The 20,173-nt window shown below is 54.9% G+C and overlaps 9 protein-coding genes across 14 annotated transcripts; 5 read left to right on the forward strand and 4 right to left on the reverse strand.

Moving 5' to 3' along the window:
* The first annotated feature begins 1,731 nt into the window (after positions 1–1,731).
* On the forward strand, positions 1,732–3,683 carry H310_10310 (hypothetical protein). Its single transcript, XM_008876651.1, has 4 exons — positions 1,732–2,022; positions 2,088–2,635; positions 2,683–2,910; positions 2,985–3,683. Exons 1-4 carry the CDS (start codon positions 1,764–1,766, stop codon positions 3,459–3,461), a joined length of 1,512 nt encoding a protein of 503 aa, XP_008874873.1. The 5' UTR covers positions 1,732–1,763; the 3' UTR covers positions 3,462–3,683.
* A 63-nt stretch (positions 3,684–3,746) lies between these two features.
* H310_10311 (hypothetical protein) lies at positions 3,747–6,587 on the reverse strand. Of its 4 annotated transcripts, XM_008876654.1 has the most exons (11): positions 6,460–6,587; positions 6,216–6,403; positions 5,986–6,155; positions 5,537–5,935; positions 5,421–5,475; positions 5,184–5,369; positions 4,943–5,066; positions 4,714–4,869; positions 4,473–4,637; positions 4,331–4,405; positions 3,747–4,272 (listed from the first exon to the last, which is right to left on the reverse strand). In XM_008876654.1, the coding sequence occupies exons 1-11, from the start codon at positions 6,568–6,570 to the stop codon at positions 3,853–3,855; spliced, it is 2,049 nt and encodes a 682-aa protein (XP_008874876.1). In that variant the 5' UTR covers positions 6,571–6,587; the 3' UTR covers positions 3,747–3,852. The 4 variants fall into 4 exon arrangements, with proteins under 4 accessions (XP_008874876.1, XP_008874875.1, XP_008874874.1 ...); XM_008876653.1 differs by having other exon boundaries at positions 5,986–6,403; XM_008876652.1 differs by having other exon boundaries at positions 6,216–6,587.
* Positions 6,588–7,014: 427 nt separating this feature from the next.
* Positions 7,015–9,091, reverse strand: H310_10312. Of its 2 annotated transcripts, XM_008876656.1 has the most exons (5): positions 8,855–9,091; positions 8,702–8,800; positions 7,992–8,651; positions 7,702–7,941; positions 7,015–7,654 (listed from the first exon to the last, which is right to left on the reverse strand). In XM_008876656.1, the coding sequence occupies exons 1-5, from the start codon at positions 9,008–9,010 to the stop codon at positions 7,067–7,069; spliced, it is 1,743 nt and encodes a 580-aa protein (XP_008874878.1). In that variant the 5' UTR covers positions 9,011–9,091; the 3' UTR covers positions 7,015–7,066. The 2 variants fall into 2 exon arrangements, with proteins under 2 accessions (XP_008874878.1, XP_008874879.1); XM_008876657.1 differs by having other exon boundaries at positions 8,702–9,091.
* Positions 9,092–9,811: 720 nt separating this feature from the next.
* On the forward strand, positions 9,812–11,782 carry H310_10313 (hypothetical protein). The gene is made up of 2 exons (XM_008876658.1): positions 9,812–11,575; positions 11,626–11,782. The coding sequence occupies exon 1, from the start codon at positions 9,843–9,845 to the stop codon at positions 11,214–11,216; it is 1,374 nt and encodes a 457-aa protein (XP_008874880.1). The 5' UTR covers positions 9,812–9,842; the 3' UTR covers positions 11,217–11,575; positions 11,626–11,782.
* An 838-nt stretch (positions 11,783–12,620) lies between these two features.
* Positions 12,621–13,557, reverse strand: H310_10314 (hypothetical protein). The gene is made up of 5 exons (XM_008876659.1): positions 13,457–13,557; positions 13,188–13,409; positions 13,073–13,135; positions 12,896–13,027; positions 12,621–12,843 (listed from the first exon to the last, which is right to left on the reverse strand). Exons 1-5 carry the CDS (start codon positions 13,548–13,550, stop codon positions 12,776–12,778), a joined length of 579 nt encoding a protein of 192 aa, XP_008874881.1. The 5' UTR covers positions 13,551–13,557; the 3' UTR covers positions 12,621–12,775.
* A 296-nt stretch (positions 13,558–13,853) lies between these two features.
* On the forward strand, positions 13,854–15,312 carry H310_10315 (hypothetical protein). Its single transcript, XM_008876660.1, has 2 exons — positions 13,854–14,149; positions 14,216–15,312. Exon 2 carries the CDS (start codon positions 14,223–14,225, stop codon positions 15,240–15,242), a length of 1,020 nt encoding a protein of 339 aa, XP_008874882.1. The 5' UTR covers positions 13,854–14,149; positions 14,216–14,222; the 3' UTR covers positions 15,243–15,312.
* A 763-nt stretch (positions 15,313–16,075) lies between these two features.
* On the forward strand, positions 16,076–17,077 carry H310_10316. 2 transcript variants are annotated; one of them, XM_008876662.1, is made up of 3 exons: positions 16,076–16,255; positions 16,298–16,315; positions 16,373–17,077. In XM_008876662.1, exons 1-3 carry the CDS (start codon positions 16,107–16,109, stop codon positions 16,539–16,541), a joined length of 336 nt encoding a protein of 111 aa, XP_008874884.1. In that variant the 5' UTR covers positions 16,076–16,106; the 3' UTR covers positions 16,542–17,077. The 2 variants fall into 2 exon arrangements, with proteins under 2 accessions (XP_008874884.1, XP_008874883.1); XM_008876661.1 differs by having other exon boundaries at positions 16,076–16,315.
* Positions 17,078–17,135: 58 nt separating this feature from the next.
* H310_10317 (ribosomal RNA large subunit methyltransferase J) lies at positions 17,136–18,202 on the forward strand. Its single transcript, XM_008876663.1, has 4 exons — positions 17,136–17,187; positions 17,256–17,349; positions 17,429–17,669; positions 17,724–18,202. The coding sequence occupies exons 1-4, from the start codon at positions 17,161–17,163 to the stop codon at positions 18,142–18,144; spliced, it is 783 nt and encodes a 260-aa protein (XP_008874885.1). The 5' UTR covers positions 17,136–17,160; the 3' UTR covers positions 18,145–18,202.
* Positions 18,187–19,781, reverse strand: H310_10318 (hypothetical protein). The gene has a single exon (XM_008876664.1). It carries the CDS (start codon positions 19,740–19,742, stop codon positions 18,303–18,305), a length of 1,440 nt encoding a protein of 479 aa, XP_008874886.1. The 5' UTR covers positions 19,743–19,781; the 3' UTR covers positions 18,187–18,302.
* Positions 19,782–20,173: the final 392 nt, after the last annotated feature.

The following is a 20,173-nucleotide window of genomic DNA, read 5'->3' on the forward strand; positions in this document are numbered from 1 at the left end:
TATGACCCTTTGTTATTAGATAGTGGGCTCTGGCTTAGAGATGTCGAGGCTAGCCTGCCCAACAAATTTTGAAGCTCGCAAGTGCATGGTTTTAAGAAGTAGTTCATTTGATTGGTTAGAATTTTAAACTTTTTGCGTACTTCACGCTTGTGATTGGTGACACTACTTTAGTATTCCTAGTTGAATTGGGTTCATGAAATCGTTTTTGAGTAGAACATGTTTGGTCAATTCGTGGACTCCATTCGCTGGAGCAATATAAACTTCGAATTGTATAGCTTGGGAAATGCATTGTAACGTTAATATGAAAATCCGATATTTAGTAGTACACTTAGTAAGCATCGCAGGATATGGGACATGTGTGCGAGAGCATGTTGTGTGCGTTATCCTACATTAGGCTAGGACCGACAAGAGTCATGGACGATGCAACGCAAGCGGCCAACGAGGCTCTCCTCGAGAGGGTGACTCCGTGGGTGGGCAAGAGATTGCTTCCAGGAAGTCGGAGCGACAGCGCGGCCAACGACCCCAGCGTTGTCTTCGAGAGTGACATCAACCACTCCCCTCACCGCGTATGCACTTGGAAGCGTGGCCTCATGAAACGACCTCATTCGTATGTACCCCATGTAGATCATCACTGCAGGCTACACGGAGGATCTCCACTTCACCCGGCTGAATATGCACATCGATTCGAATCGAGTCGTGACAAGAGTGTGGATTGGTTAGGTCGACTACGACGTCTGTCAAGTCCAATCGATGGCATTTTTAATCAATGAGTGGTTTAGCATCGTTGCGCGAACGAAGCAGCACAGGATGACCGCGATAGATATTGCGCCTCGCAACGAAAAAGTTGTGGCGGTAGTACTGATGCGGGCAGGCGTTTAGCCTCAGCTGGAATCACCTGGGCCACTGTTGCGCCTCGAAGTGTCGGATCAATATGCACGCCGTGGTTTATCGGAACCAAATACAGTCTGGGTAGTACATTAGCGTGAGTCTCACGTGACGTCAAGGACACTCATGTGCGGTCATGAGCTTCCTGCCCTGCCGACGCTATCGTGCCACGCGGAGATGCGCCATGATCGTCGTGCTGACCTGAGACGCTTGGCCACCCCCTTTCATCGTGGATGAGCTAGGCACGCGCTTGTCTTTTCCAGGGCATCCTCCGGGACTTATTCTTGGGATGTAAAGCATGTGAAGCTTGGCTCTAATTTCCCAACGCATGACGCGAATCTCCGGCGTTCAAAACAACAACAGGATGCACGGTTACGGTGACAAGTGGGTGTTAGTCGTCGTGTTAATTCAGCGAAGAGTGGTGCTTGTGTGAATTGACCTTGCCGCTTGGATTGCACAAAGCCAACCGGACACCTTGGACTGCTTGGTACGCCAACTCACTCCTCGTGCACTTCATTTTCCATTCTCCCAGTCATGATGGACAGCTCGTCGCCTTCGCAGCACGCGGGAGCGCTGCACTCACCTTCGCTGAAATATCAACGACATCGGAAATGAGGAGCTCACGTCCATGACGAGTCATCGCGCGACCAAAGCCATCTCGCTCCGACTGCGGCGACTGAGGGGCGCCATGGCACTCGTCTAGGCCCGTGCGGTCCCCATCAGTCTGGTTTCCAGCGAGCTGGCAAACCCAGACCATCGTGCCTGTCACGTTGAAGCGCAAACGTCCGGATAAAATTTCGGATAATTGGACCAATCCGATCCGAGCAAGGTCGTTGATTGGTTGCAATCGAGGCGTTGGAGCACAGCGTGAGAGGAAGATGGCCGACGACCGCGACACGACAGTGGCGGCCAAGAAAGCTGCCAAGAAGCAGAAGAAGCAGCAGAAGAAGGATGCAGGGGACGTAGAAGATGCACCAGCCGTGGAAGAGCCTACCACTGTGACGAAGAAGTCCTCGAAGAAACAGAAGAAGGCCACGAAGGAGGCCGAAGAGGGAGCGCCAACCGTGGAACTCGTCCCCGAGCTCGCATCGTTCTTCTCGACCAGTTCCCAGGTATTTGGCAAGCGCGTCGAGCCAGGTACTTTTCGTTTGCATCCGCTGCACTAGTGGGGGTGACGCATTCATGACACGTCAATTCCTTAGAAATCAAACTCCCTGTCGCCACCACCCCAGCACCAGAAGACGAAGCCGCCCCTGAACCTTCGCCCACTGAAACTACCGCAGCTGCTCCAACTGAATCCAAGGTCGCTAGGGCGAAGAAGGTCAAGAAACCTAAACACAAGAAGGTCAAGGCGATGGCCGAAGCTGCTGCAGCGGCTGCGGCTGCCGCGGGCGAGACTGTCGATGGTACTACCGCTGTCGACGAGACAGCGTCTACCACCGCCAAAGGAGACGATGACGGGTCCGTGGACGAAAAGGACGTCCGAACGATCTTTGTTGGCAACGTGTCGCTGGAAGCGACCCCGAACGACTTGAAAAAACATTTCACCCCATGTGGTAAAGTCAAGTCGGTCCGTTTGCGATCAGTGCCGGTCGCCGGGTGCAAAGTGGACCAAAACGGCAAGCAAAACTTGGTCAAGAAGGTGTGTACGAACAAGAAGCTGTTCGTGGAAGGCCGCGATTCGTGCAACGCGTACGTGGTGTTTGTGGACGAATCCAGCGTCGACGCTGCGCTCCAGTTGAACGGCTCGGTGCGTTCCAGAGTCGCTTTCGGTGCGATTGATCGTGCTTGTTTCAGGAATTTTTCAAGAAATGTCTCCGCGTCGACCGCAAAAACGTGTCGATGGATGCGAAGCGAACAGTGTTTGTTGGCAACTTGGCCTTCACGGCCACCGACGACGACGTTCGAAACCATTTTGAAAAAGCATTGCGCGAAGATGCCGACACACCTGCCGTCGAATCTGTTCGTATCATCCGCGACAAGTCGACGCACCTGGGCAAAGGATTTGGCTACGTCCTGTTCAAGGCACGCTACCATCAACCCCATCAGGCCATGATCCTGAACACTATTGTTGATTTGGCGAATGTGGTATTTGGTAGGATGTCAGCACAGCGGCCAAGGCGCTGTCCCTCCATGAGTCCAAGATGGGAAAGCGTGAAATCCGTGTCACGGTGTGCGGCAAGCGGTTCAAGAATACCGGCGGGGAGAAAGCCCCCGAGCTCAAGTTTGAAGGGCGAAGGGCTCGCCCTGGCGCGCAGCTTCGAATGTTGAAAAAGCGCAAAGCTGGCGAACTTACGGACGCTCCACCTTCGAAGAAATCAACGAAGCACAATATGGCCCCGTTCGTGAAAGGCGAGAAGCGACCCAGCGCCAAGACATTTGCCAAAGGCGAGAAGAAGGCACCGATTTCCAAAAAAAGACCTGGCGCCAAAGGCTTGAATGCATTCAAAAAAGGACCACGAAAACCATACCAGGACAAGTCGAAGAAGGGAACGACGAAGCACGAAAAGATCAAAAAGCCGAAACACGCCGCGCGCAAAGCACGACAAGCACTCGAAGCGGCACAGAACGCTTAGCACGCTCATCTCCAACTCGTATCGCGACGCAGTGACAGTACACAACTTAATCTCGACGAATTCGTGTCCCCATAAACGTTCTGGTCACCTTGTCGCGGTCGAAGGGAGATGCATGGTTGGCAGCGACATGAGAAGCAGCACAAACACGAAGCTGCGTTTGGTCAGGATGCACACACAGGCAGTGACGAAAACTAATGGAAGCGCGCGATCCCCATCGCAAAGGAACTTACGCCATGGCTGCTGCGACGTCCATCGTGCTTGCCTTCGGCAGGAGAATGCCACGGCTGTAGGTTCATTTCTCAAGTGGTGGTGGATTTGTGGCCCCACACGCCAAGTCGACATCTCTGGACGCGGTGCTCAATTCAATCGTTGACGAATGACATGCGACTCGCTAGGACGGATCACTCGCCATGCGCTGCTGTTGAGCCCGTAAGTTGGCCAGTTCCTTCTTCAACGCAGCTGCTCTGGCATTTGACACCCCAAACCCGTCTAGTTCCTCTTCGGCAGCCCGAATTTGTTGGTTCAGGGATTCTAATCGGACTGGCCTTGCAGGTGTTTGAGGCACAACCGTGGCGCCAACTGGCTGAAAGGACTTTTTCTTTGGGGGTGACTTCACGTCCGCCAAGCCATCCATGTTGTCCACAGTTCGTTTCGATGCTGCCGTTGAGATCGGAGGGGTTTCCAGCTCCCGGAGGAACTGGACGACGGCTTGCGGACCGCGCAGGACAAGTGTGGACCGAATCTGTCGTTGCGGATTGCCTTGAATGTTCAACAAGTTGAGGTGCGGCGCCCTGCCGAGGGCAGACGGGATCTACAAGCCAACATTGAACCCGTTGAACACGATCCAGTCGAGGGAGAGATGGACGTACGTGGCTGAGGTCGTTGTTTTCAACATTGAACGATGTCAACGACGGCGCTTCATGGACAGATCCGAGGGACGCCAGCTACACCCAAACCGGCATCAAACCCCTGAAATCGTTTGGAAGCGACGGCTTGACGAAGTTCACTTACGAGGTTGTTGGAGACCAGAAGCGTCGTCAGCTTGGTCATGTTGGTCCATTGCACACCGTCCAGCGTTGTGATTTTGTTGAACGAGAGGAGGAGCGTGTCGAGCGCTTGAAATGCCGACAGACCAGGCGGCACCGCCGTCAAATTATTGTGTCGCAGGTCTAACTCCTAGAATCGAGCGGACAAGGATCGTTCGTTGAACTCGCCGCGAACACATGCGGTTCAATTTTAGTGTCACACATACCACCAACGTGTATCGGATTGGTGCTGTCGACTCGATAATTGTGCGGATCGCAGAGTCAGTCAGGCGATTCTTCTGCAACCGCAGGGACCGCAAACGAGTCAATTCGGCGACATCCACGGGTACGTGCGTGAGGTAATTGTCTTCAGCTGTCAGCGACTACACGGCAGTATCGTGGACTCCAATGTCCACAATTGGCCTCGTGGGAACAGAGGTGCCAGTGCAGAAATACCTGAAGCAAGTGCAGGTTGTTGAGGTTGGCTGGCAATTCCTTGAGTCCGTTCTGCGATACATTCAAATGCACCAAGGTCGCGCCAAGGCGGGGCGCCATCGCAACCTGGGATATATCGAGCATCCTACCACCACCACAAAAAACCACTGATTGCATTTTCTCAACGTTGACTTGTATCATGGACAACTCATGACGTTCAACGACATAATACATGTCAACCCAGTCGAAGGCACAAGGTTACCGTCGATTCGTGAGATCAAGTACGCCCGATGCACAGCCGTCACGAAGCAAGTAGTCTGGGATGCCAGCACCATCGATGGATACCGTCGCAGCTTCCATGGGCGACTGACTCGATTGGGAGTCTCGTGCGGCGAGGTAGTTCTTCAATGCGACACATCCGCCAGCAATAACAGATCGGCGTATCGATCTACAAGCCATGCGCCGAATTCAGTCTTGGCGGAACAACATGCCGAAGTACCGAAGTGGATTGCCGTCCAAGAGCACATGGTTCAGTGAGGCCAACCGGCCTAACTCTAGCACACACCATGATGACCGATCTAAATGTGGATTCACATGTCGAGACGTGGATTGTACCGTTCGGCAGCTCAGCCAAGTTGTTGTTGGAGACATCCAACGACTTGAGGTGGACGAGAGATGCGATGGTGGAAGGGACGACTTCGAGTTGGTTGCACCGAACGTCCAAGACAGTCAGAGCAGGTGCGAGCTTGTCGAGTTGGTCCAACGTGTGCAGGCGGTTGTGGCCCAGGAACACGATGGCCAGCACGGACGGCGACGGCAGGAGAGGCATGATGTTCAGACGATTCTGTCGCAGATCCAAGGACTTCAAACGAGACAAGGGCTCCAGTGATGGAACTTCTGTGAGTTTGTTCTTGCTTAAATTCAACGTCTCGAGAAGCACGAGCGACGACAGTGGAGGCAACGACACAAGCGCGTTCTGATGGGCACTGAGCTCGCGCAACTTAGCGAGATTCTCTACCATAACCACGAAGATATGAATTGATAATGAGTTATGCGAGCTGTACCAATAGATCTGGGGAGGTGGGTGAGCTCATTTTCGTGGATCGACAAAATCTCGAGCTGCCCGAGGTGTTGAAAGTCGTCGGGAAGCGACCTAAGTCCGTTGGCGCTAAGCGAAAGCTCGCGGAGCTGAACAAGTAGTCCGAGGAATGCTGGTGCTTGCGTGAGTTTGTTGCTAGGGATAAAACAGAACGAGTGAGTGATATGAGGTCGTGCGATATCGTGCATTGCGCACTTGCTCAAGTCCAAATTCACCAGGGATGTTAAAGAACCAAGCTGAGGTGGCACGTCCGTGAGCTGATTTTGCTTCAACTTGAGCCACGTCAGTGCTTGGAGGTGTTCGACGTCTTGCGGGACCGTCACGAGATCGTTGTAGCTCAAATCAAGCTTTACAAGGTCTCGGCATTCCCATAGGTTTTCATCCTGTGAAGACCACATGCGAGTCCGTGATCTTACATCGTCACCTTGCGGCAACGTACTGACTCCATGCACTTAGTCGGATAGAACACTGCCTCAGGGATGTCTTTTAGATCGCGCGCAGACAGGTTCAGCACCCCCGACTGCCGCGACTGCCGCAGCGTTCGCTGCATGGCGCTCTCAATCAAAAATTCAAACTGCGCGACCTGCACTCTCCTTCAAATCCAGAATGCATGTAACGGCCGTTGCGCGACCACCAGCATCGACGAGCCCACGGCATTCAGGGATGAGCTTCGAGGGATGCAAAACTGCGCCGGAGCATGGTAGCCGCCACGGGCTTCGCGAACGCATATGTTGGCGCAATGACCGACGCGACTCCAGGGTCAGAGAATACGGCAGTGAACACGGACCAGGGTTGTACAGGCGACGACAAGTGCCTCCAACGAGGCATCCAAGCTTTGTGTTCTCCCAGCTCGAATAGATTTCTCTAGGGTGTGCGCCCATGCATTTCTTCGAGTTGAGTTGACTCGAATATTGAGTTCCAGGCGGGGGATGGGTTGGAGGGACCCCACGTCGACCGATGATGCCGCACGACTCGCCGCTGAAAAAGAACGAAATTTTTACATAACTTAAAGACGTGCCAATTCAAAACGCGGCAGTGCACACGACTCACTTGCCCGTTTGCGGATTGGATGGCGACGTCTTTTGTGTGGCGGCGGCCACAGCTCCAATATTTCCCCCAGGATGGTTCTTCTTGAACGTGGCGCGCTTGATGCCGGTGATCGCGACAACCGACTCGGCAACGGCATTGCACACAGCTTCCTGGGCAACGATGCTTCGGGCGGGGACGCTGTCGAAGAGGCAGTCCTTGGCGGGGGTAAAGATTTTGTAGTCGCTCGCGTGGTACAGAGGGCTGTCGTCGTTCCCGACGACGCACATCACGTCGCAGTCGAATTCACGAAACACGTTGGGCAAGTTGAGGAGCTCGGGGGTTTTCCCGCTGTTGGAGAAGAGCACGATCACGTCACCAGGCAAGAGGTTGCCCAGCTCGCCGTGAGTCCACTCGCTGCCGTGAATCCACTGCGACGGGATCGAGAGCGAGCTCAGCGTTGAGGCAAACCGTTTGGCAACGATGCCCGACTTGCCAATGCCGCTCGTGTACACGCGATTCCGTTGCTCACGACTCGTGATGATTCGCTGGACGAACGATTGAAAGTGCGTGGCGTAGTCGAGGTTGTGGAACAATCGGCGAAGGTTCTACGAACGGTCGTGAGCCAACCACGGCGAACGATAGCAAGGCAGACCAAGAGGGCTTCGATATCCCTTGTGAGCGACGAGTTGGGGCCATCAATGGCTTTGACGAAAGGCATCGAGTCCACCGACTGCGTGCGGGCCTTGATCGCCGTCGAGAAGGGCAGCATCTGCTGGAGCCGCACGGCCGTTTCTTCAGATGGCAGAGCTCCCAAGTTTTCGACACACGTACGTCGGATCGCACCGGCCAGCGTCGCTAGCCGCACGGCCGACTCATGGTTGTCGGGCAAACCCTGGAAGGTACACACAGCGATGAACGGCTTGTCGACAGAGTCAGCTGTACCCATCGGTGGACGCCAGCAATGACGCCGCTGAAAAAAGCATCGTCCGCGCCTTGTACGTCGATGGGCGTTGAGGACGCTGGCCATGCGACGGTGCACGTGTAGCACATGCCTCCCGCGAGCGCAAACGCCATCACGACTTCACGTGCATTGTCAGTCAGGGCGACGAAAGGAACGTTATATTTCTCGTGAAGCCGGCGCGCAATGTCTTCGGGAGAAGCGGCGGGGTCGTTGGTCAGCTCTCTCGCGGCGTCCACAGACGCTTTGACGACCGTGGACTTGGCAATGCAGCGCTCTAGCGTTTTCCAGTCTCCAAGGCCTGCATCATGCACAGCAATCGACGGCAGCAACGCAAGATCGAGGAAGCGAATCGAATGCACGGCCAGGTCAAGGGCTTCTTCGACACTATTCAGCGGCAGGTGGCGGATTTCCGTGGATACGCACTTTGCGTGTTGCAACGGTTCGGCGAAAAACATCTTCACCGCGTGCTGGGGAAGCTCCAGCATGGACCCACCCGACAAGATCGAGCACGAGTCGCCGGACGCTGCGACGAACGTGCGCAACACAGTGGTCTCAAAATCTTCGTTCTGGACGAGGTAGTCCGTGTTGACTTGGTGTTCGTGCAGCTTTTCTCGAATCATGTCGCCATATTTATCCGCGCCCTGTATGGAACAAGGTGAAGTTCATGTCGGACGGAATGGCGCATGTTAACCTGAAAGGCCAATAGGCCGGAATTCAGACCCAGCGCTTGACACCACGCCAAATGGTTCATGGCGCCACCAGCCACAACTTCCTTTGCTACGTTCTTGCGCTATGGTAGGGGAACGCCATCAGAGCATGGCATTGGCAGGAGGAGCCTTTGTACGTGGAGATAGGTGGTATGATGAGCGCCAGGCAGGTGCTTGACGTGGCTGACGACATCGACCAAGGCCGAACCGCACGAGAGCAGATCGAAGGATGCATGGGATCGCCGCAGGAAGTTGTGCACGACGGACGACGACGGAACAACAGGCCACACCATGATGACACGAAGAATCGGCGAATGCTTTGGCAGGGTACGACTTGGACGGAGCCTTCGGTGCCCGTCGAAACACGTTAAACGACCTCCGGTGGCGTTCAACGTTTAAACGCATCTCACCGTGCCCAACAAACCGTGGTTTTAACCTACGATATACACGTTTAAACCACACATCAGGAGTTTTAACCGAATCGACGTGCCATGACCACAGCGCCATCAACAAGGTGGAGCGTTTTGATTGGCTTGACCAGTCCCCAAGCACCGGCCGTGCCGTTGAATTCATGTGGCGTTAGAAACTGAATGTGGCTGGTCCTGATGCAGACGGCAAACCGCGGGTCGGCTATCCAGGTCATGCATCGCCAGGCTGATTGCAATGCATCCGTGGAGGGGGGGCTGAACGGCTCACATCAAGTGTGGCCAGAGGCATGTATAGAATCCTAGGCTTGTGAACCCGACCAAATCGGTTCTTTTCGTCTCGAGCCATCGTCGACAGCCGGAGATTGGATGAACACGCGCGGGCTTCTCGGCTTTTCAGTAGTGCCACTTGTCCAGCAACGGTGGCGCACCTCTATGAACATTCAGCTTTGCATACACGAGACATACGTGTGAGTTCTCAGGAAGGGTCCCTGCGCTGGGCTCTCGTGAATGTGGACTGGGCAAAAGCGCCCTGGTCGATACTATTAGTAATACTAGTAGTAACTCTTAAAACCATCGATTCACAGCATGTTGACAAAAGCATCGAATTGAAGACCACTTGGCTCTGTCGACGATAAATTTCCGGATAACTTGAAGTTGCGGATATTCCTCTTTCCGGTGGAGCGGCCCACTGGCAACGATGGAGAAGAAGGTGGTTGCGCGCCTCGAGCAAGCATGGAGCTCGGCAGACGTCGGCGCATTCCTAGATGAGTCCAAGCTGCATGAAATTATGGCTGTCTTCCACGATATGGAGCCCACTGCCAAAGTTCGTCTGCTCTTGGCGGTCCAAACTGCACAGCAAGAACATGTGAAGCAGCACGTGTCCCGAGAACGCCACGGTGGAGGCAGCATCTCCACCACCTTGCCTTGCCTCGGTCTCCCCGAACCTCTGCTGAAACAAGTCTTATCCAGCGCGGACGCAGACAGCGACGAGTGGGTGCGCATTGGATCTGGCCTCCTCCGCCGCATGTTGTTTGCCTCCAAGGACGACCCCCCTAACGACGACTACCTCGCGCAGAGCATCGAAGCGACAGTCAGCCAAGTCATGGCGCTTGTGGAGTCGTCAGGAGGTGGCGAGATTGTGGTGGACGATTGGTTTTCCCACGACTTGGCGTACATGACACCGAACGTGTCGCTGAAGGCTGCGTTGAAGAACGACCATTTTACCGTTGTCGAGGAAGACAAGGCGCAAGACGACAAGAAAGGAGTGAACCAATCATTGCATACACCTCTTCGCCCTTCGAGCACTGCCTCCGCAGCCCGTCGGCCGTCAAACCCGTCGCTCTCTGCGGTGTCGTCGCTGCCACCAAAGCCATTGGCTTCCTCGAAGCGTTCGCTCACGGACATGGGCCCCGAAATCCGTCGCCAGGCCGAAAACGGTCGGTTCAAACGGAACCGAAGCCGCATTTCCGTGATCGACATTGACGAAGTCAAACAGATCGAAGCCGACAAAGTGCAAAAGGCAGAAGAGCGCAAGCAGCTCGCCCGTCGCGGGACGGCCAAGCCTGTAGCCACTGGGGGAGACAAAGAAGGCGGTGAGAATGCAGCAAAGACCTCCGCGGACGCTGCTCCCGACAACGAGGAAGGGTCGTCGTCCGACTTCCATCAAGCAGCGCTCTCGATGGCGTCCCTTCCTGATGCCCCAGTCGACACCAATCTCCAGCAAGGGACGTATTTGGACTACACTGGCATGGTACAATACGATGAATCCTATCTGCAAGGAGAAGACCATGCCGCCGCGAATGCTGCAGTCGCGGCCGTCGCTGCGCACGCGCGCCTCCCCGTGTTCAATGACCAGTACCAATACCTGGATCCGCAGCAGCAACAGCAGCAACTGTACCAGCAACAGCAGCAACAACAAGCGATGGCGTTTCCGTTTGACAACAACAACGCGGTGTATCAGCCGTCCCAGTTCCAGAGCAACGCGACGACGGAATTTCCGTACAACCCAGCAACGGGCGGCGGATTCCTCGACCAAACGAGCAACTCCAACAGCAACACGTATTGGCGATAAGAAACTGTGTCATTCCTCAGCAACACTGGTCAGTGTTTAGCCGGCCAGATGCCCACGGACGGCGCGATATTCGTCATACAGCAAGGCATGCCCACAACATCGTTGGCATCCCCTCGTGATCCTTTCGCCATTGAGCTGGTAGCCTTCATGGCGCCGCGATGTGTTCGCAAGCATCCTTCGATAACACAAACCCCTCGTCCTGTGGGAACCGCATAACGTGCCGGTCGTACGCCAACAAATATCGTGGCTCTTCATTCGGTTGGACACCCCAACTGCGACACAGTCTGGCTATGGTTTGGGAGCGAATACACGCAGATTATGTGGTATTTGGTTCCAACTAGCGACTAAGCCACCCCATGGTACAGTTCAGAACGTTTGAAGCATCCCCCCGAGCTGATGGCCGACACAGATGCCGACTGAATACTGCCAATGCCATTGCTCAATATCCATTGCCATGGTCAAGGCCGCCACTTCTATCAGCGCAATGGCCGCCGCCGCCCTCCCTGCATCGCCCACCGACATCCCAGAACCTGCCCCTCACGTGCATGGATCGGACGGTGATCTACTGCAAGTCTTTTTACACGTACGTAAATGTGCAGGGGCTGGAACAATCACACTGCCCTGCCTGATGATGACTTCACAACGGACGGCTGGCCTTCATGGTTCTTCGACCGCTCGAACGCCGCCAGGCTGTCGAACGAGTCGTCGCGTCGAACACCCAAAGGTTCGCGTGTACATTAGCCCATGAATGAACACAGCGGCGGCCGTCAACAGCCATGGCTTCACCCAGATTGCCGCGGAATCGCAAGCCCTTGCGGCCACAAAGTCCACCGAGGCGCTCGTGACGCTGGTGGTCCAGGTTTCGAACAAGCAGATTGCCGCGTTTCATCAGTACGCGTCGGACATGTCCCAAAACCGTGTGTGGTGCAGTGCTCTACACGGCAATGGCATCATGCGCTCCGTGGGCAATGCTGGCGGCCTTTCGGACGGCTGCAGCAACCGCAACCCGTGTGGATGAGCTCCACGACGGCTGCGATCGACATGAAAGCAGCGTTGTGCTGTATGGTGGAGCGGGACTCGTCCTTCGTCAAGTGCGAAGAAATGGGGCAATGTTGGACAGTACAGAGCCCCTTACTCGAGGACATCCTCTCGATACACAAGCATGTCGTTCGCAGTGATGGTCCCATCCTTGTTAAGAACAAGTCTTCTGCCCTCAATAGATATATCGAGAGCATCGACCCTTGGACATCACCAAGAATTCTTCACAAAGTCCATTCTGAACTGTGAAGCCGACCCGACTGTCCTCACGTCCTGTCGGCGCAATCATGAAAGCACGTACAATAGGAATAACCCCACGCCAGTGAACGACACAGGCGACGTTGCATGCCAACGACGACAACTCCTCGGCATCGCTCACGACCTAAGCAATCGACTCTTCAAGTCCCAGCTCAACCGCTTTAACTTAGCTTCATGCTGCATGGACCGACCCAACTGCCTAAAATGGAAGACATGATGGGGCGGACGAAGACTGTATTGACTCAACGAGTCGATGGCATTTCCTAGGCCGGAGTGGGTAGTGTTGTGGGGAGCACAAACTTGAGTGGTGTCGGCGGCGCGTCCGGTGTGTCTGTAAATCGCTTCAGTCATGTGGACAATCGTGATTGCGTGGTGGCATGTACCTCCTACTTTCACAAGTTGATACACTTGACGCGGCTTGACGAAATCCATTGCGCGATCGCGCGCTTTGTCGTTGAGTTTGAGGCGCTGGCCCGTTTCGTCCACTACATCCAAGCAATTGGACGTTGGGAGCTCTACAAATGAGGTGTGAAGGGTTGTTCGTGCACAGCTCGAAGCACCTTTGATTGTCTTGGAGATGGATAGCAATGCTTCGAGCTGCGTTTCGAGCTTGAGTTGAAGGTCTGAGGGAGAAAGTCATGTGATGGATCGACTCACAAACCAAAACCAACCTACCTGCCAGGTCTTGCGTTGATGCAGAGACAGGCTCACCGTTGGAGGCCCCGGCATCCACTTCGGCTGTTTCCCGATGCTTCTTGACACCTTCGATGTCAATACTGAGCTTGACGGAGCGTTGTTTGCACAGGTCGTCGACGTCCTTGAGAAAAGACGCGCGGACAAACCCCAGAAGGATGTCACACGTGACATTGCTGTTGAACATCTTGGGTGGGATTTCCTCTATCGCATCATCCATGAGCGTCCTTCCCATCGACGCTGCGTTCTACCAAAGCCGTATTTGATCCAGATGAACATGGCCGCGATGTCCTCGCCGCGAGGGCGCCGCGTCGTTTCGCTTTGGACGTTCACTTTTTCTGTCATTCAAGAGTGGTAGGTCAAATTTTGACAAAACGGGGTGCAATTCGACCACTTTCGACGAGTAGACGGAACCCTTTTCTGACACCCTGATAATATACTTAATTAAAGTATGTAGAAGTGACGAGACTCCCCTTTTTGTCAAGGCAGCAACCCTGGCCCCACAAGCAAAGTCAAGGGATTTTGATTGGTTGTTCGCAAAGTTTGGCGCCATTTGATTGGATGGTTTTAAACGGGATGCATCTAGTGAAGCGCAAACGGCCTGTCGAATCTGTGGTCGTCGACATTTGGCATTTCCGAATTTGCACCCGACGACACAGGTACCGTGGACGAGAGCGTGAAGTTGTAGGGGCCTGGAATGGCGATGCCGTTTCTGGGTGACCAAGTGAAGTTGAGAGATTGAAACCAGCGAGGGGTGCCATTGGAGTATACCCTTGTCCATGGGTATCATTCCTTTGGCTGAGATCATACCCTAAATTACCTGATCCGGGTTATACCGGCGGAGGGACTGCTGCGTTGTTGCTACCATTTCAGTTAGTCTTGTGATTTTGTTTCTTTTGTGATGTTAATCGTGGTTTTGGCGCGTCCAACAGATTCTAGGAACGGTACGACCTCTTCTTATCCTTGGATTTGCATCTTAGTGTTACAAACATCACTGGTCTGTCGCGTAGTGATATCATGGCCCCTCAATTGAAGAAGACCACCTTTTTGCTCAACTGGTACTCGAACCCATACCACACGCCCATCTTTGTTGCCAAGAAGCGCGGATTCTATGAAGAAGAAGGCATCGATTTGGCTATCATGGAAACTACCAACCCCAGCGATGTGACTGAAATCGTGGGCTCGGGTGCCGTCAACATGGGTTTGAAGGCGATGATTCACATTTTGGCGGCCAAGGACCGAGGCATCAACTTGACCTCGATCGGTTCTTTGTTGGACGAACCCCCGACCGGTCTCATCTTCAAGGCCAGCCAAAACATCACCAAGTTCACCGATATTGTTGGCAAGCGTGTTGGCTACATCGGCCACTTCGGCAAGGTGATGATTGACGACTTGGCCAAGCAAGCCGGTTTGGCCCCTGACTCGTACACTACTGTGCGTGTGGGTATGAACGTCACCGACGCTATCATGCGCGGCGACATTGACACGGGGATTGGTTTCACCAACTTCCAACGCTTGGAACTTGAAGAATTGAGCGGCGAACCTGCTGGCATGTTGCGCATTGACGAATGCAACGGTTTGGGCTGCTGCTGCTTTTGCTCGGTGATGTTTGTCGCCTCCGACGCATTTTACAACGCGAACAAGGAACTCATTGCTGGTTTCATGCGTGCCACCCGCCGCGCCATGGACATCACGATCGAGTACCCTGAAGTCGCGTGGGAGGACATGTGCGTGATGAACCCCCGTCTCCGCTCCACGAAGCGCCTTGTCCAAGTAGAAGTCGACGGCAAGACTGTGTCGGTCCCCACTGGCAGCGACGTGTACGAGAAGATTTTCCAACGTTCGTTGCCCTACTTCTCGCGCACCCTGCTCAACGTCGACCGCGACTGGAACAAGGTGGGCAACTTTTGCAAATACTTGCACGTGCTCGAACACGACGTCGACCAAAACTCTGTGTGGACCAACGAATTGGTTCCGGCCATGGGCAAGCCCAGCGTCGAACCCATTACCCCCGGCGGTGTGTTGAACATTGCGTAAATGCGCCTTGAACACGAGTTTGTATTCCATGGCAACGACCGTGTCGCTGTGGATGCAGTCACCTTTTCCATTTCGCCCATTTTCGTGCCACACACAGTTTGTACAATCACGTGGGGAACCCACGCAGAACGTCACTCCAAATCGATAAATACACACACCATCGAGTTCGACCTTGTGAGGGTGACCGACGTGGACGGCATCGTCCGATCGAATGATTGATGGGCCTCGAACGAGCTCGATGTGCACGGTCTCTGTCGATTCAACTCGGGTTTCAAGCAAGAGCATTGCTTTCTTGATTTGGAATACACGGTCCGAAAGCGGCACATGAAGGGGAAGCAATGCGTTGTGTGCCGCTCTTGCGACTGCACATGATTGTGAAATTGTGGGGACCATATTGTCTCGCAGCTGGAAAGGCATTGTCCAGCTTTCACGGCAGACGATGCCGTGTGAAGGGCCAGCGGACTTCTAGCGTGATGGCCATTCTAAACTGACCGCTTCGTACCACAAAACCCTCCAACGATGCAAAGAGGATGGAAGATGCGCGAGCGACAGTGCGCTCATCGGTCCACACCATGTCGAACCTGTACAGAGCGCTGACGGACCAAGGAATCCCTCGCATAATTGAAATATCACGCTCCATAGCACCACACGAGCACCATCGGCGTTGCTGCCGATGCAACTCACGGGAAAGCGCTGGCTTTCCCTTCAAAATGCACCCCAGGTCGAGTGTCCCATGCTCGTCGACGGCGAACTTGCATCAGGATTCCCGTACTTGGCAAGTTTCAACTAAGGACGCCATGCCCGGAAGAGTTTTTTTACTGTGGCCAACGTCCATTTGGCCCGTTTCTGAAACCGCAGGCGCCCATGCTGTCGCGCCCGATCCATGCTACCAGCGCGGTCGTGTGGCTCGCGTATGGTTGCAGTCTCGCTGGAGTGTACGCATGCGTTGGTCGCGTTGCCCCCGACGTGCGTTTGCTCGTCATCGTGTTGACTATGGTCGGCACGTGCCCTTGGTACATTCTCCATGTGACTGTGATGTTTGATGACGACCATAGTTTGTGGGCCTTGCTTCGGTACACTGCCTCGGCATGGAAAGTGTGCATCGCCCCATGACGTGGCTGGTTTTGTAGATGCACTCGACAGCGTCGTGACGCCGGATCGACCCGACAACCCACCGGCACTCTGACGAAAGCAACTCCAGACGTCGCGGTGCCCGTCCAAGTTCGCATGGCCCCCGTGACCCAGTCCGCCATTCTCGATGCCCAACGAGCAAACGTAGCGAGCCACAGTCTGTCATGACTCGCCGCTTGGTGCGATTCCCCCGCCGACGCCTGCGATCTTCGCACTACGCGCCACGTCGTTTCCAACGACAGAAACGTCGTGCCGGCAATACAGAAGAATTGCTCATTCAGTTGAGAGATAATTCCGATGACTACATCTCGTGCTTGGATTTGGTACACCATTTTCTCGCTGCCTTTCTCTCCGCACAGGTCCAACACATTAGAAAAGCCACGTCAGGTCGTCTGCTTCTGTCCACAAAGACATCGCACTATGCTTCCATTTGATGATGCAGTTGCATCAAACGTGCTGGCTCAACGAACCACTCGGCATGCTACACTCACCCCCCCCATCCGATGATCCCAATACAACCAAGCGAGGACTCTTCGCTTAGAGCTCACCGGATGCAGAGCCAAGCATGCGTCCATCCATGGCACGCGTAGTTCTCTTCATCACTCTGCAGAGACTCCAGTCGGAGCCGCTTCTTGATGCGCTTCAGGCCAGGCACGAGGCATCCTTCGGACAGCGCGGCCAAGTCGTGGTGGAAAGCTCGCGACGTTTCGAACTTGCTGCGATGCCATTGGTATAGGTTGGACCAATCAGAGTTCGTTATTCCACCAATTGGCCCAGCGATCTCGCGATGGGGAAGACCACGACGGACAACCGAGTACGTCCGCGCGCGCTCTTGGGCTGCATGGAGGAGTGTTGAAACTTCATGCAATGCTGTCTCGATAGGATATCTTCTACCGTCGCGCCAAGGAGGTTGGCTTTCGTGCCCGCTCGGCGTTCAAGCTGATGCAACTGGACGATCAGTTCAACTTGTTTGAAAGTATGGATACGATGCCATCGTGCAAGCTCTCTCCCCTTTTTGCTCTCGACACCCATTTCATGCAACGCGTTTGGCGTAGATGTCGAGCGCGCTGTGGATCTGTGCGCGGCTCCTGGTAGCTGGAGTCAAGTGCTCAGCCGCAAGCTGTACCACAACCGAGACATCCCCAACGTGGACAGCGCGACCACGAGCGACGCCATCCGCGTCGTCTCAGTAGATCTCCAAGAAATGGCCCCAATTCCAGGGGTTGTGCTGCTGCAGGGCGACATCACATCGACGCAAACCGCTGACCAGATCATTTCGTACTTTGACGGCCAAAAGTACGCCACTTCGGCATCCCTCGACGTTTTTCTTCACCGAGTTGTTCGATGTAGAGCCAATATTGTCGTGTGCGACGGCGCGCCGGACGTCACGGGCGTCCATGATATCGACGAGTATGTTCAGTCGGAGCTGCTCCTGGCGGCACTCAACATAACAACGTTCGTTCTGGCGCCTCAAGGCAGCTTCGTGGCCAAGATCTTTCGCTGCAAACACTACGACTTTTTGGCTTCCCAGTTGAGTCTGTTTTTCTCGGAAGTGACGTGCGCCAAGCCCCAGAGCAGTCGCGTCTCGAGCAACGAGCACTTTGTAGTGTGCCGTGGTTTCCGCCTCCCGCCCAACTACACCCCAGTCATGACGTCGCCTTTGCTGCCGCAGTATGGCCAGCCAGAAGCACTCGCCGCCAACCCTGCTGTTGTGTCTTTTGTCGCGTGTGGAGACCTCAGCGCGTACGACGACGGTGAAGTCGATCAGTAGCGTCGCAGGCATGACTAACCCTATGAAGATGAAATTCAATGATGCCGATCTTATCACATCTATTGCAACATTTCATGGGGCTCCACGTGAGGTCCTGTCGGTCATGCCAAACACACACTGGATTGCTCTCTGTATTGAAAGATAGACCGTCGACGACGTTACTCGTCTGGGTTCTCGGCACGCACCCTCGCTTCCTCCAACACGTCGGCCGCCGCACACATGGTTTGAATCCACGTGTGCAGCACGAGGATCGATGGCGCCGGCAACTCGACATCGTCTGCGACCACGTCCCCCAGCACCTCCCTCGCCTGCGCGACGGTCGCGACGGACACCGCGCTCACTTGGAACGCTTGCACCTTGGGAGCCAAGACCGTGTTGACCAGCCACGGACGGATCTTGTCCCACGACGGCATCTGCGTGGCGGCGTTGACGGCGTCTCGTTTGGAGAAGCCGTTCCCGAGAAGCACGAGGCCCGCCGCGAGCGTCTTGAGTACCGGCGCCTTGAACGGGATGAGCGACGTCCCGACGATATGCAGCGCATCCAACTGCGCCACGAGCAAGTCGTTGATGAGCTGCGCCTTGACCGTGGCCTCCTCGAACGCCTTCCTCGCCTCGTCCTCGATGCCTTCGACTGCATTAGCCACCCGCGTGTCGTTGGCCGCCAACGTGTCCTTGATCGCGTCCAACTTGGTCTTGACGTCGCGCTCGTCGGCTTTGCGCAGCTCGATTTGGGCAACTGCCGTCCGCTTCTCGTAAAGCTCGACGGCCTCGCCCAGCGTCAGCGACCACTTGAGGAACTCGCGAATGTTGTCGGGCGTGAACGGCCGCGCCGCACCCAGCGTGTCGACGGCCACGATGAGCCAGCTCTCGACCGCCGGCATCGAGTCTCCCTGCACAACGTCGTCGTGGAGGAAGCTGTTGTACTTGATCCCCTTGACCAAGTACGCGCCCATGCGGGGAATGCCAAAGTACTTGATGCGGGGCTCCCGGATCACGTTCTCGACGTGGATGAAGGGCGGGATCGCGGGCGGAATCGAATTGCCGTCGGCGTCCACTTCCGGCGGATCGACCTCGACTTCCTTGAGCACGTCAAATGTGAACCCCGTCTCCTCGCCCACAAACTTGTCCACGACGCATTTGGACGAGTCGGTCGCGGCAAACCACTGGATAAAGTTGGCTCCGTCCGCGTCGGCGACCCGGCGACCCAGGTAGCACGCTTCCGCCTGGGTCGCTGCCGCCAACTTGGTCATTCCTACCCGACACAGCACGTCCCAATCGCTCGCACTCAGCAATTCTTCCCGCGTCGCGCTGTCTGCCAAGATGGCCGCGTTCAGGTCATCCTTGACCTTCTGAGCTGCGGCTACCTTCTTGGCGGCCTCTTCCGCCGCGAAATCCGCCTCCGTCTTGTGCACGCGCGACTGGATCATTCGTTCCGTGCGCTGTCGTTCGTTCGCCACGTGCTTGAGCAAGTAGCTGCCGACAAACTCGATCGGGTCGTCGGGCTGATCTAGAGCCACCTGGGCCAGAGCTTCTGCCAATGGCGCGCCCACTGTGTTCTTCAGGTACACAAAGTCATAGCCGTGGTTCCGATCCGTCATGGCGGCGGCTCTTCAATCGACTCAAAATGAAACGCTTTCCTCACGAATAGTACCACATCGATGTACTAACTCGAATGGTTGAACGAGGTACTAACGTTACCTCTGTTTTGCAAATATTGCAACCGAATACTCGGCAGTACTCGGAGTATACAACTTCATTGTGTAGAATCTAATGCAAGACAGCGATCCCACTGATCGACACAAAGACCTGCATCTAAATATAATCAAAAGGGCCACTCATTCGATTCTCACACTGTCAATGTCATCAAGAGATTTGTCTAACATTCATTAATGACAAGGCTAATTAAACATCCGTTCCAGCACTTCGGGGGATCTTGTACCAATTGTAACCCTTGAATTCGGGGGATCTTATACCTCCAGCTTCGCCACGGTCGGCGCCCTTACCTCCGCCCCGCCTTCTCCTCCCCCCC

Source organism: Aphanomyces invadans (genome assembly GCF_000520115.1).
Source record: "Aphanomyces invadans strain NJM9701 unplaced genomic scaffold supercont1.25, whole genome shotgun sequence".
Classification (NCBI taxonomy): Eukaryota; Oomycota; class Saprolegniomycetes; order Saprolegniales; family Verrucalvaceae; genus Aphanomyces; species Aphanomyces invadans.

What these genes read in the sequence shown, in the direction of transcription:
- H310_10311 (XM_008876653.1), bottom strand. Translation starts at nt 6,570, where the DNA reads ATGCAGCGAACGCTGCGGCAGTCGCGGCAGTCGGGGGTGCTGAACCTG. An exon ending in CTTGGCTGAGCTGCCGAACG is followed by an intron (nt 5,476 to 5,536) that starts GTACAATCCACG and finishes GGTGTGTGCTAG; the next exon opens with AGTTAGGCCGGTTGGCCTCA. An exon ending in ACAACCTGCACTTGCTTCAG is followed by an intron (nt 4,870 to 4,942) that starts GTATTTCTGCAC and finishes ACTGCCGTGTAG; the next exon opens with TCGCTGACAGCTGAAGACAA.
- H310_10318 (XM_008876664.1), bottom strand. Translation starts at nt 19,742, where the DNA reads ATGACGGATCGGAACCACGGCTATGACTTTGTGTACCTGAAGAACACA.
- H310_10310 (XM_008876651.1), top strand. Translation starts at nt 1,764, where the DNA reads ATGGCCGACGACCGCGACACGACAGTGGCGGCCAAGAAAGCTGCCAAG. An exon ending in TGGCAAGCGCGTCGAGCCAG is followed by an intron (nt 2,023 to 2,087) that starts GTACTTTTCGTT and finishes TCAATTCCTTAG; the next exon opens with AAATCAAACTCCCTGTCGCC. An exon ending in TTGGCTACGTCCTGTTCAAG is followed by an intron (nt 2,911 to 2,984) that starts GCACGCTACCAT and finishes GGTATTTGGTAG; the next exon opens with GATGTCAGCACAGCGGCCAA.
- H310_10317 (XM_008876663.1), top strand. Translation starts at nt 17,161, where the DNA reads ATGGGGAAGACCACGACGGACAACCGA. An exon ending in AGACCACGACGGACAACCGA is followed by an intron (nt 17,188 to 17,255) that starts GTACGTCCGCGC and finishes CTGTCTCGATAG; the next exon opens with GATATCTTCTACCGTCGCGC. An exon ending in TCAGTTCAACTTGTTTGAAA is followed by an intron (nt 17,350 to 17,428) that starts GTATGGATACGA and finishes CGTTTGGCGTAG; the next exon opens with ATGTCGAGCGCGCTGTGGAT.
- H310_10316 (XM_008876661.1), top strand. Translation starts at nt 16,107, where the DNA reads ATGCTGTCGCGCCCGATCCATGCTACCAGCGCGGTCGTGTGGCTCGCG. An exon ending in AGTTTGTGGGCCTTGCTTCG is followed by an intron (nt 16,316 to 16,372) that starts GTACACTGCCTC and finishes CTGGTTTTGTAG; the next exon opens with ATGCACTCGACAGCGTCGTG.
- H310_10313 (XM_008876658.1), top strand. Translation starts at nt 9,843, where the DNA reads ATGGAGAAGAAGGTGGTTGCGCGCCTCGAGCAAGCATGGAGCTCGGCA.
- H310_10315 (XM_008876660.1), top strand. Translation starts at nt 14,223, where the DNA reads ATGGCCCCTCAATTGAAGAAGACCACCTTTTTGCTCAACTGGTACTCG.
- H310_10314 (XM_008876659.1), bottom strand. Translation starts at nt 13,550, where the DNA reads ATGACAGAAAAAGTGAACGTCCAAAGCGAAACGACGCGGCGCCCTCGC. An exon ending in ATCAACGCAAGACCTGGCAG is followed by an intron (nt 13,136 to 13,187) that starts GTAGGTTGGTTT and finishes TTTCTCCCTCAG; the next exon opens with ACCTTCAACTCAAGCTCGAA. An exon ending in CATCTCCAAGACAATCAAAG is followed by an intron (nt 13,028 to 13,072) that starts GTGCTTCGAGCT and finishes CCTCATTTGTAG; the next exon opens with AGCTCCCAACGTCCAATTGC.
- H310_10312 (XM_008876656.1), bottom strand. Translation starts at nt 9,010, where the DNA reads ATGGTGTGGCCTGTTGTTCCGTCGTCGTCCGTCGTGCACAACTTCCTG. An exon ending in CCGGCCTATTGGCCTTTCAG is followed by an intron (nt 8,652 to 8,701) that starts GTTAACATGCGC and finishes TGTTCCATACAG; the next exon opens with GGCGCGGATAAATATGGCGA. An exon ending in TTGCTGGCGTCCACCGATGG is followed by an intron (nt 7,942 to 7,991) that starts GTACAGCTGACT and finishes TGTACCTTCCAG; the next exon opens with GGTTTGCCCGACAACCATGA.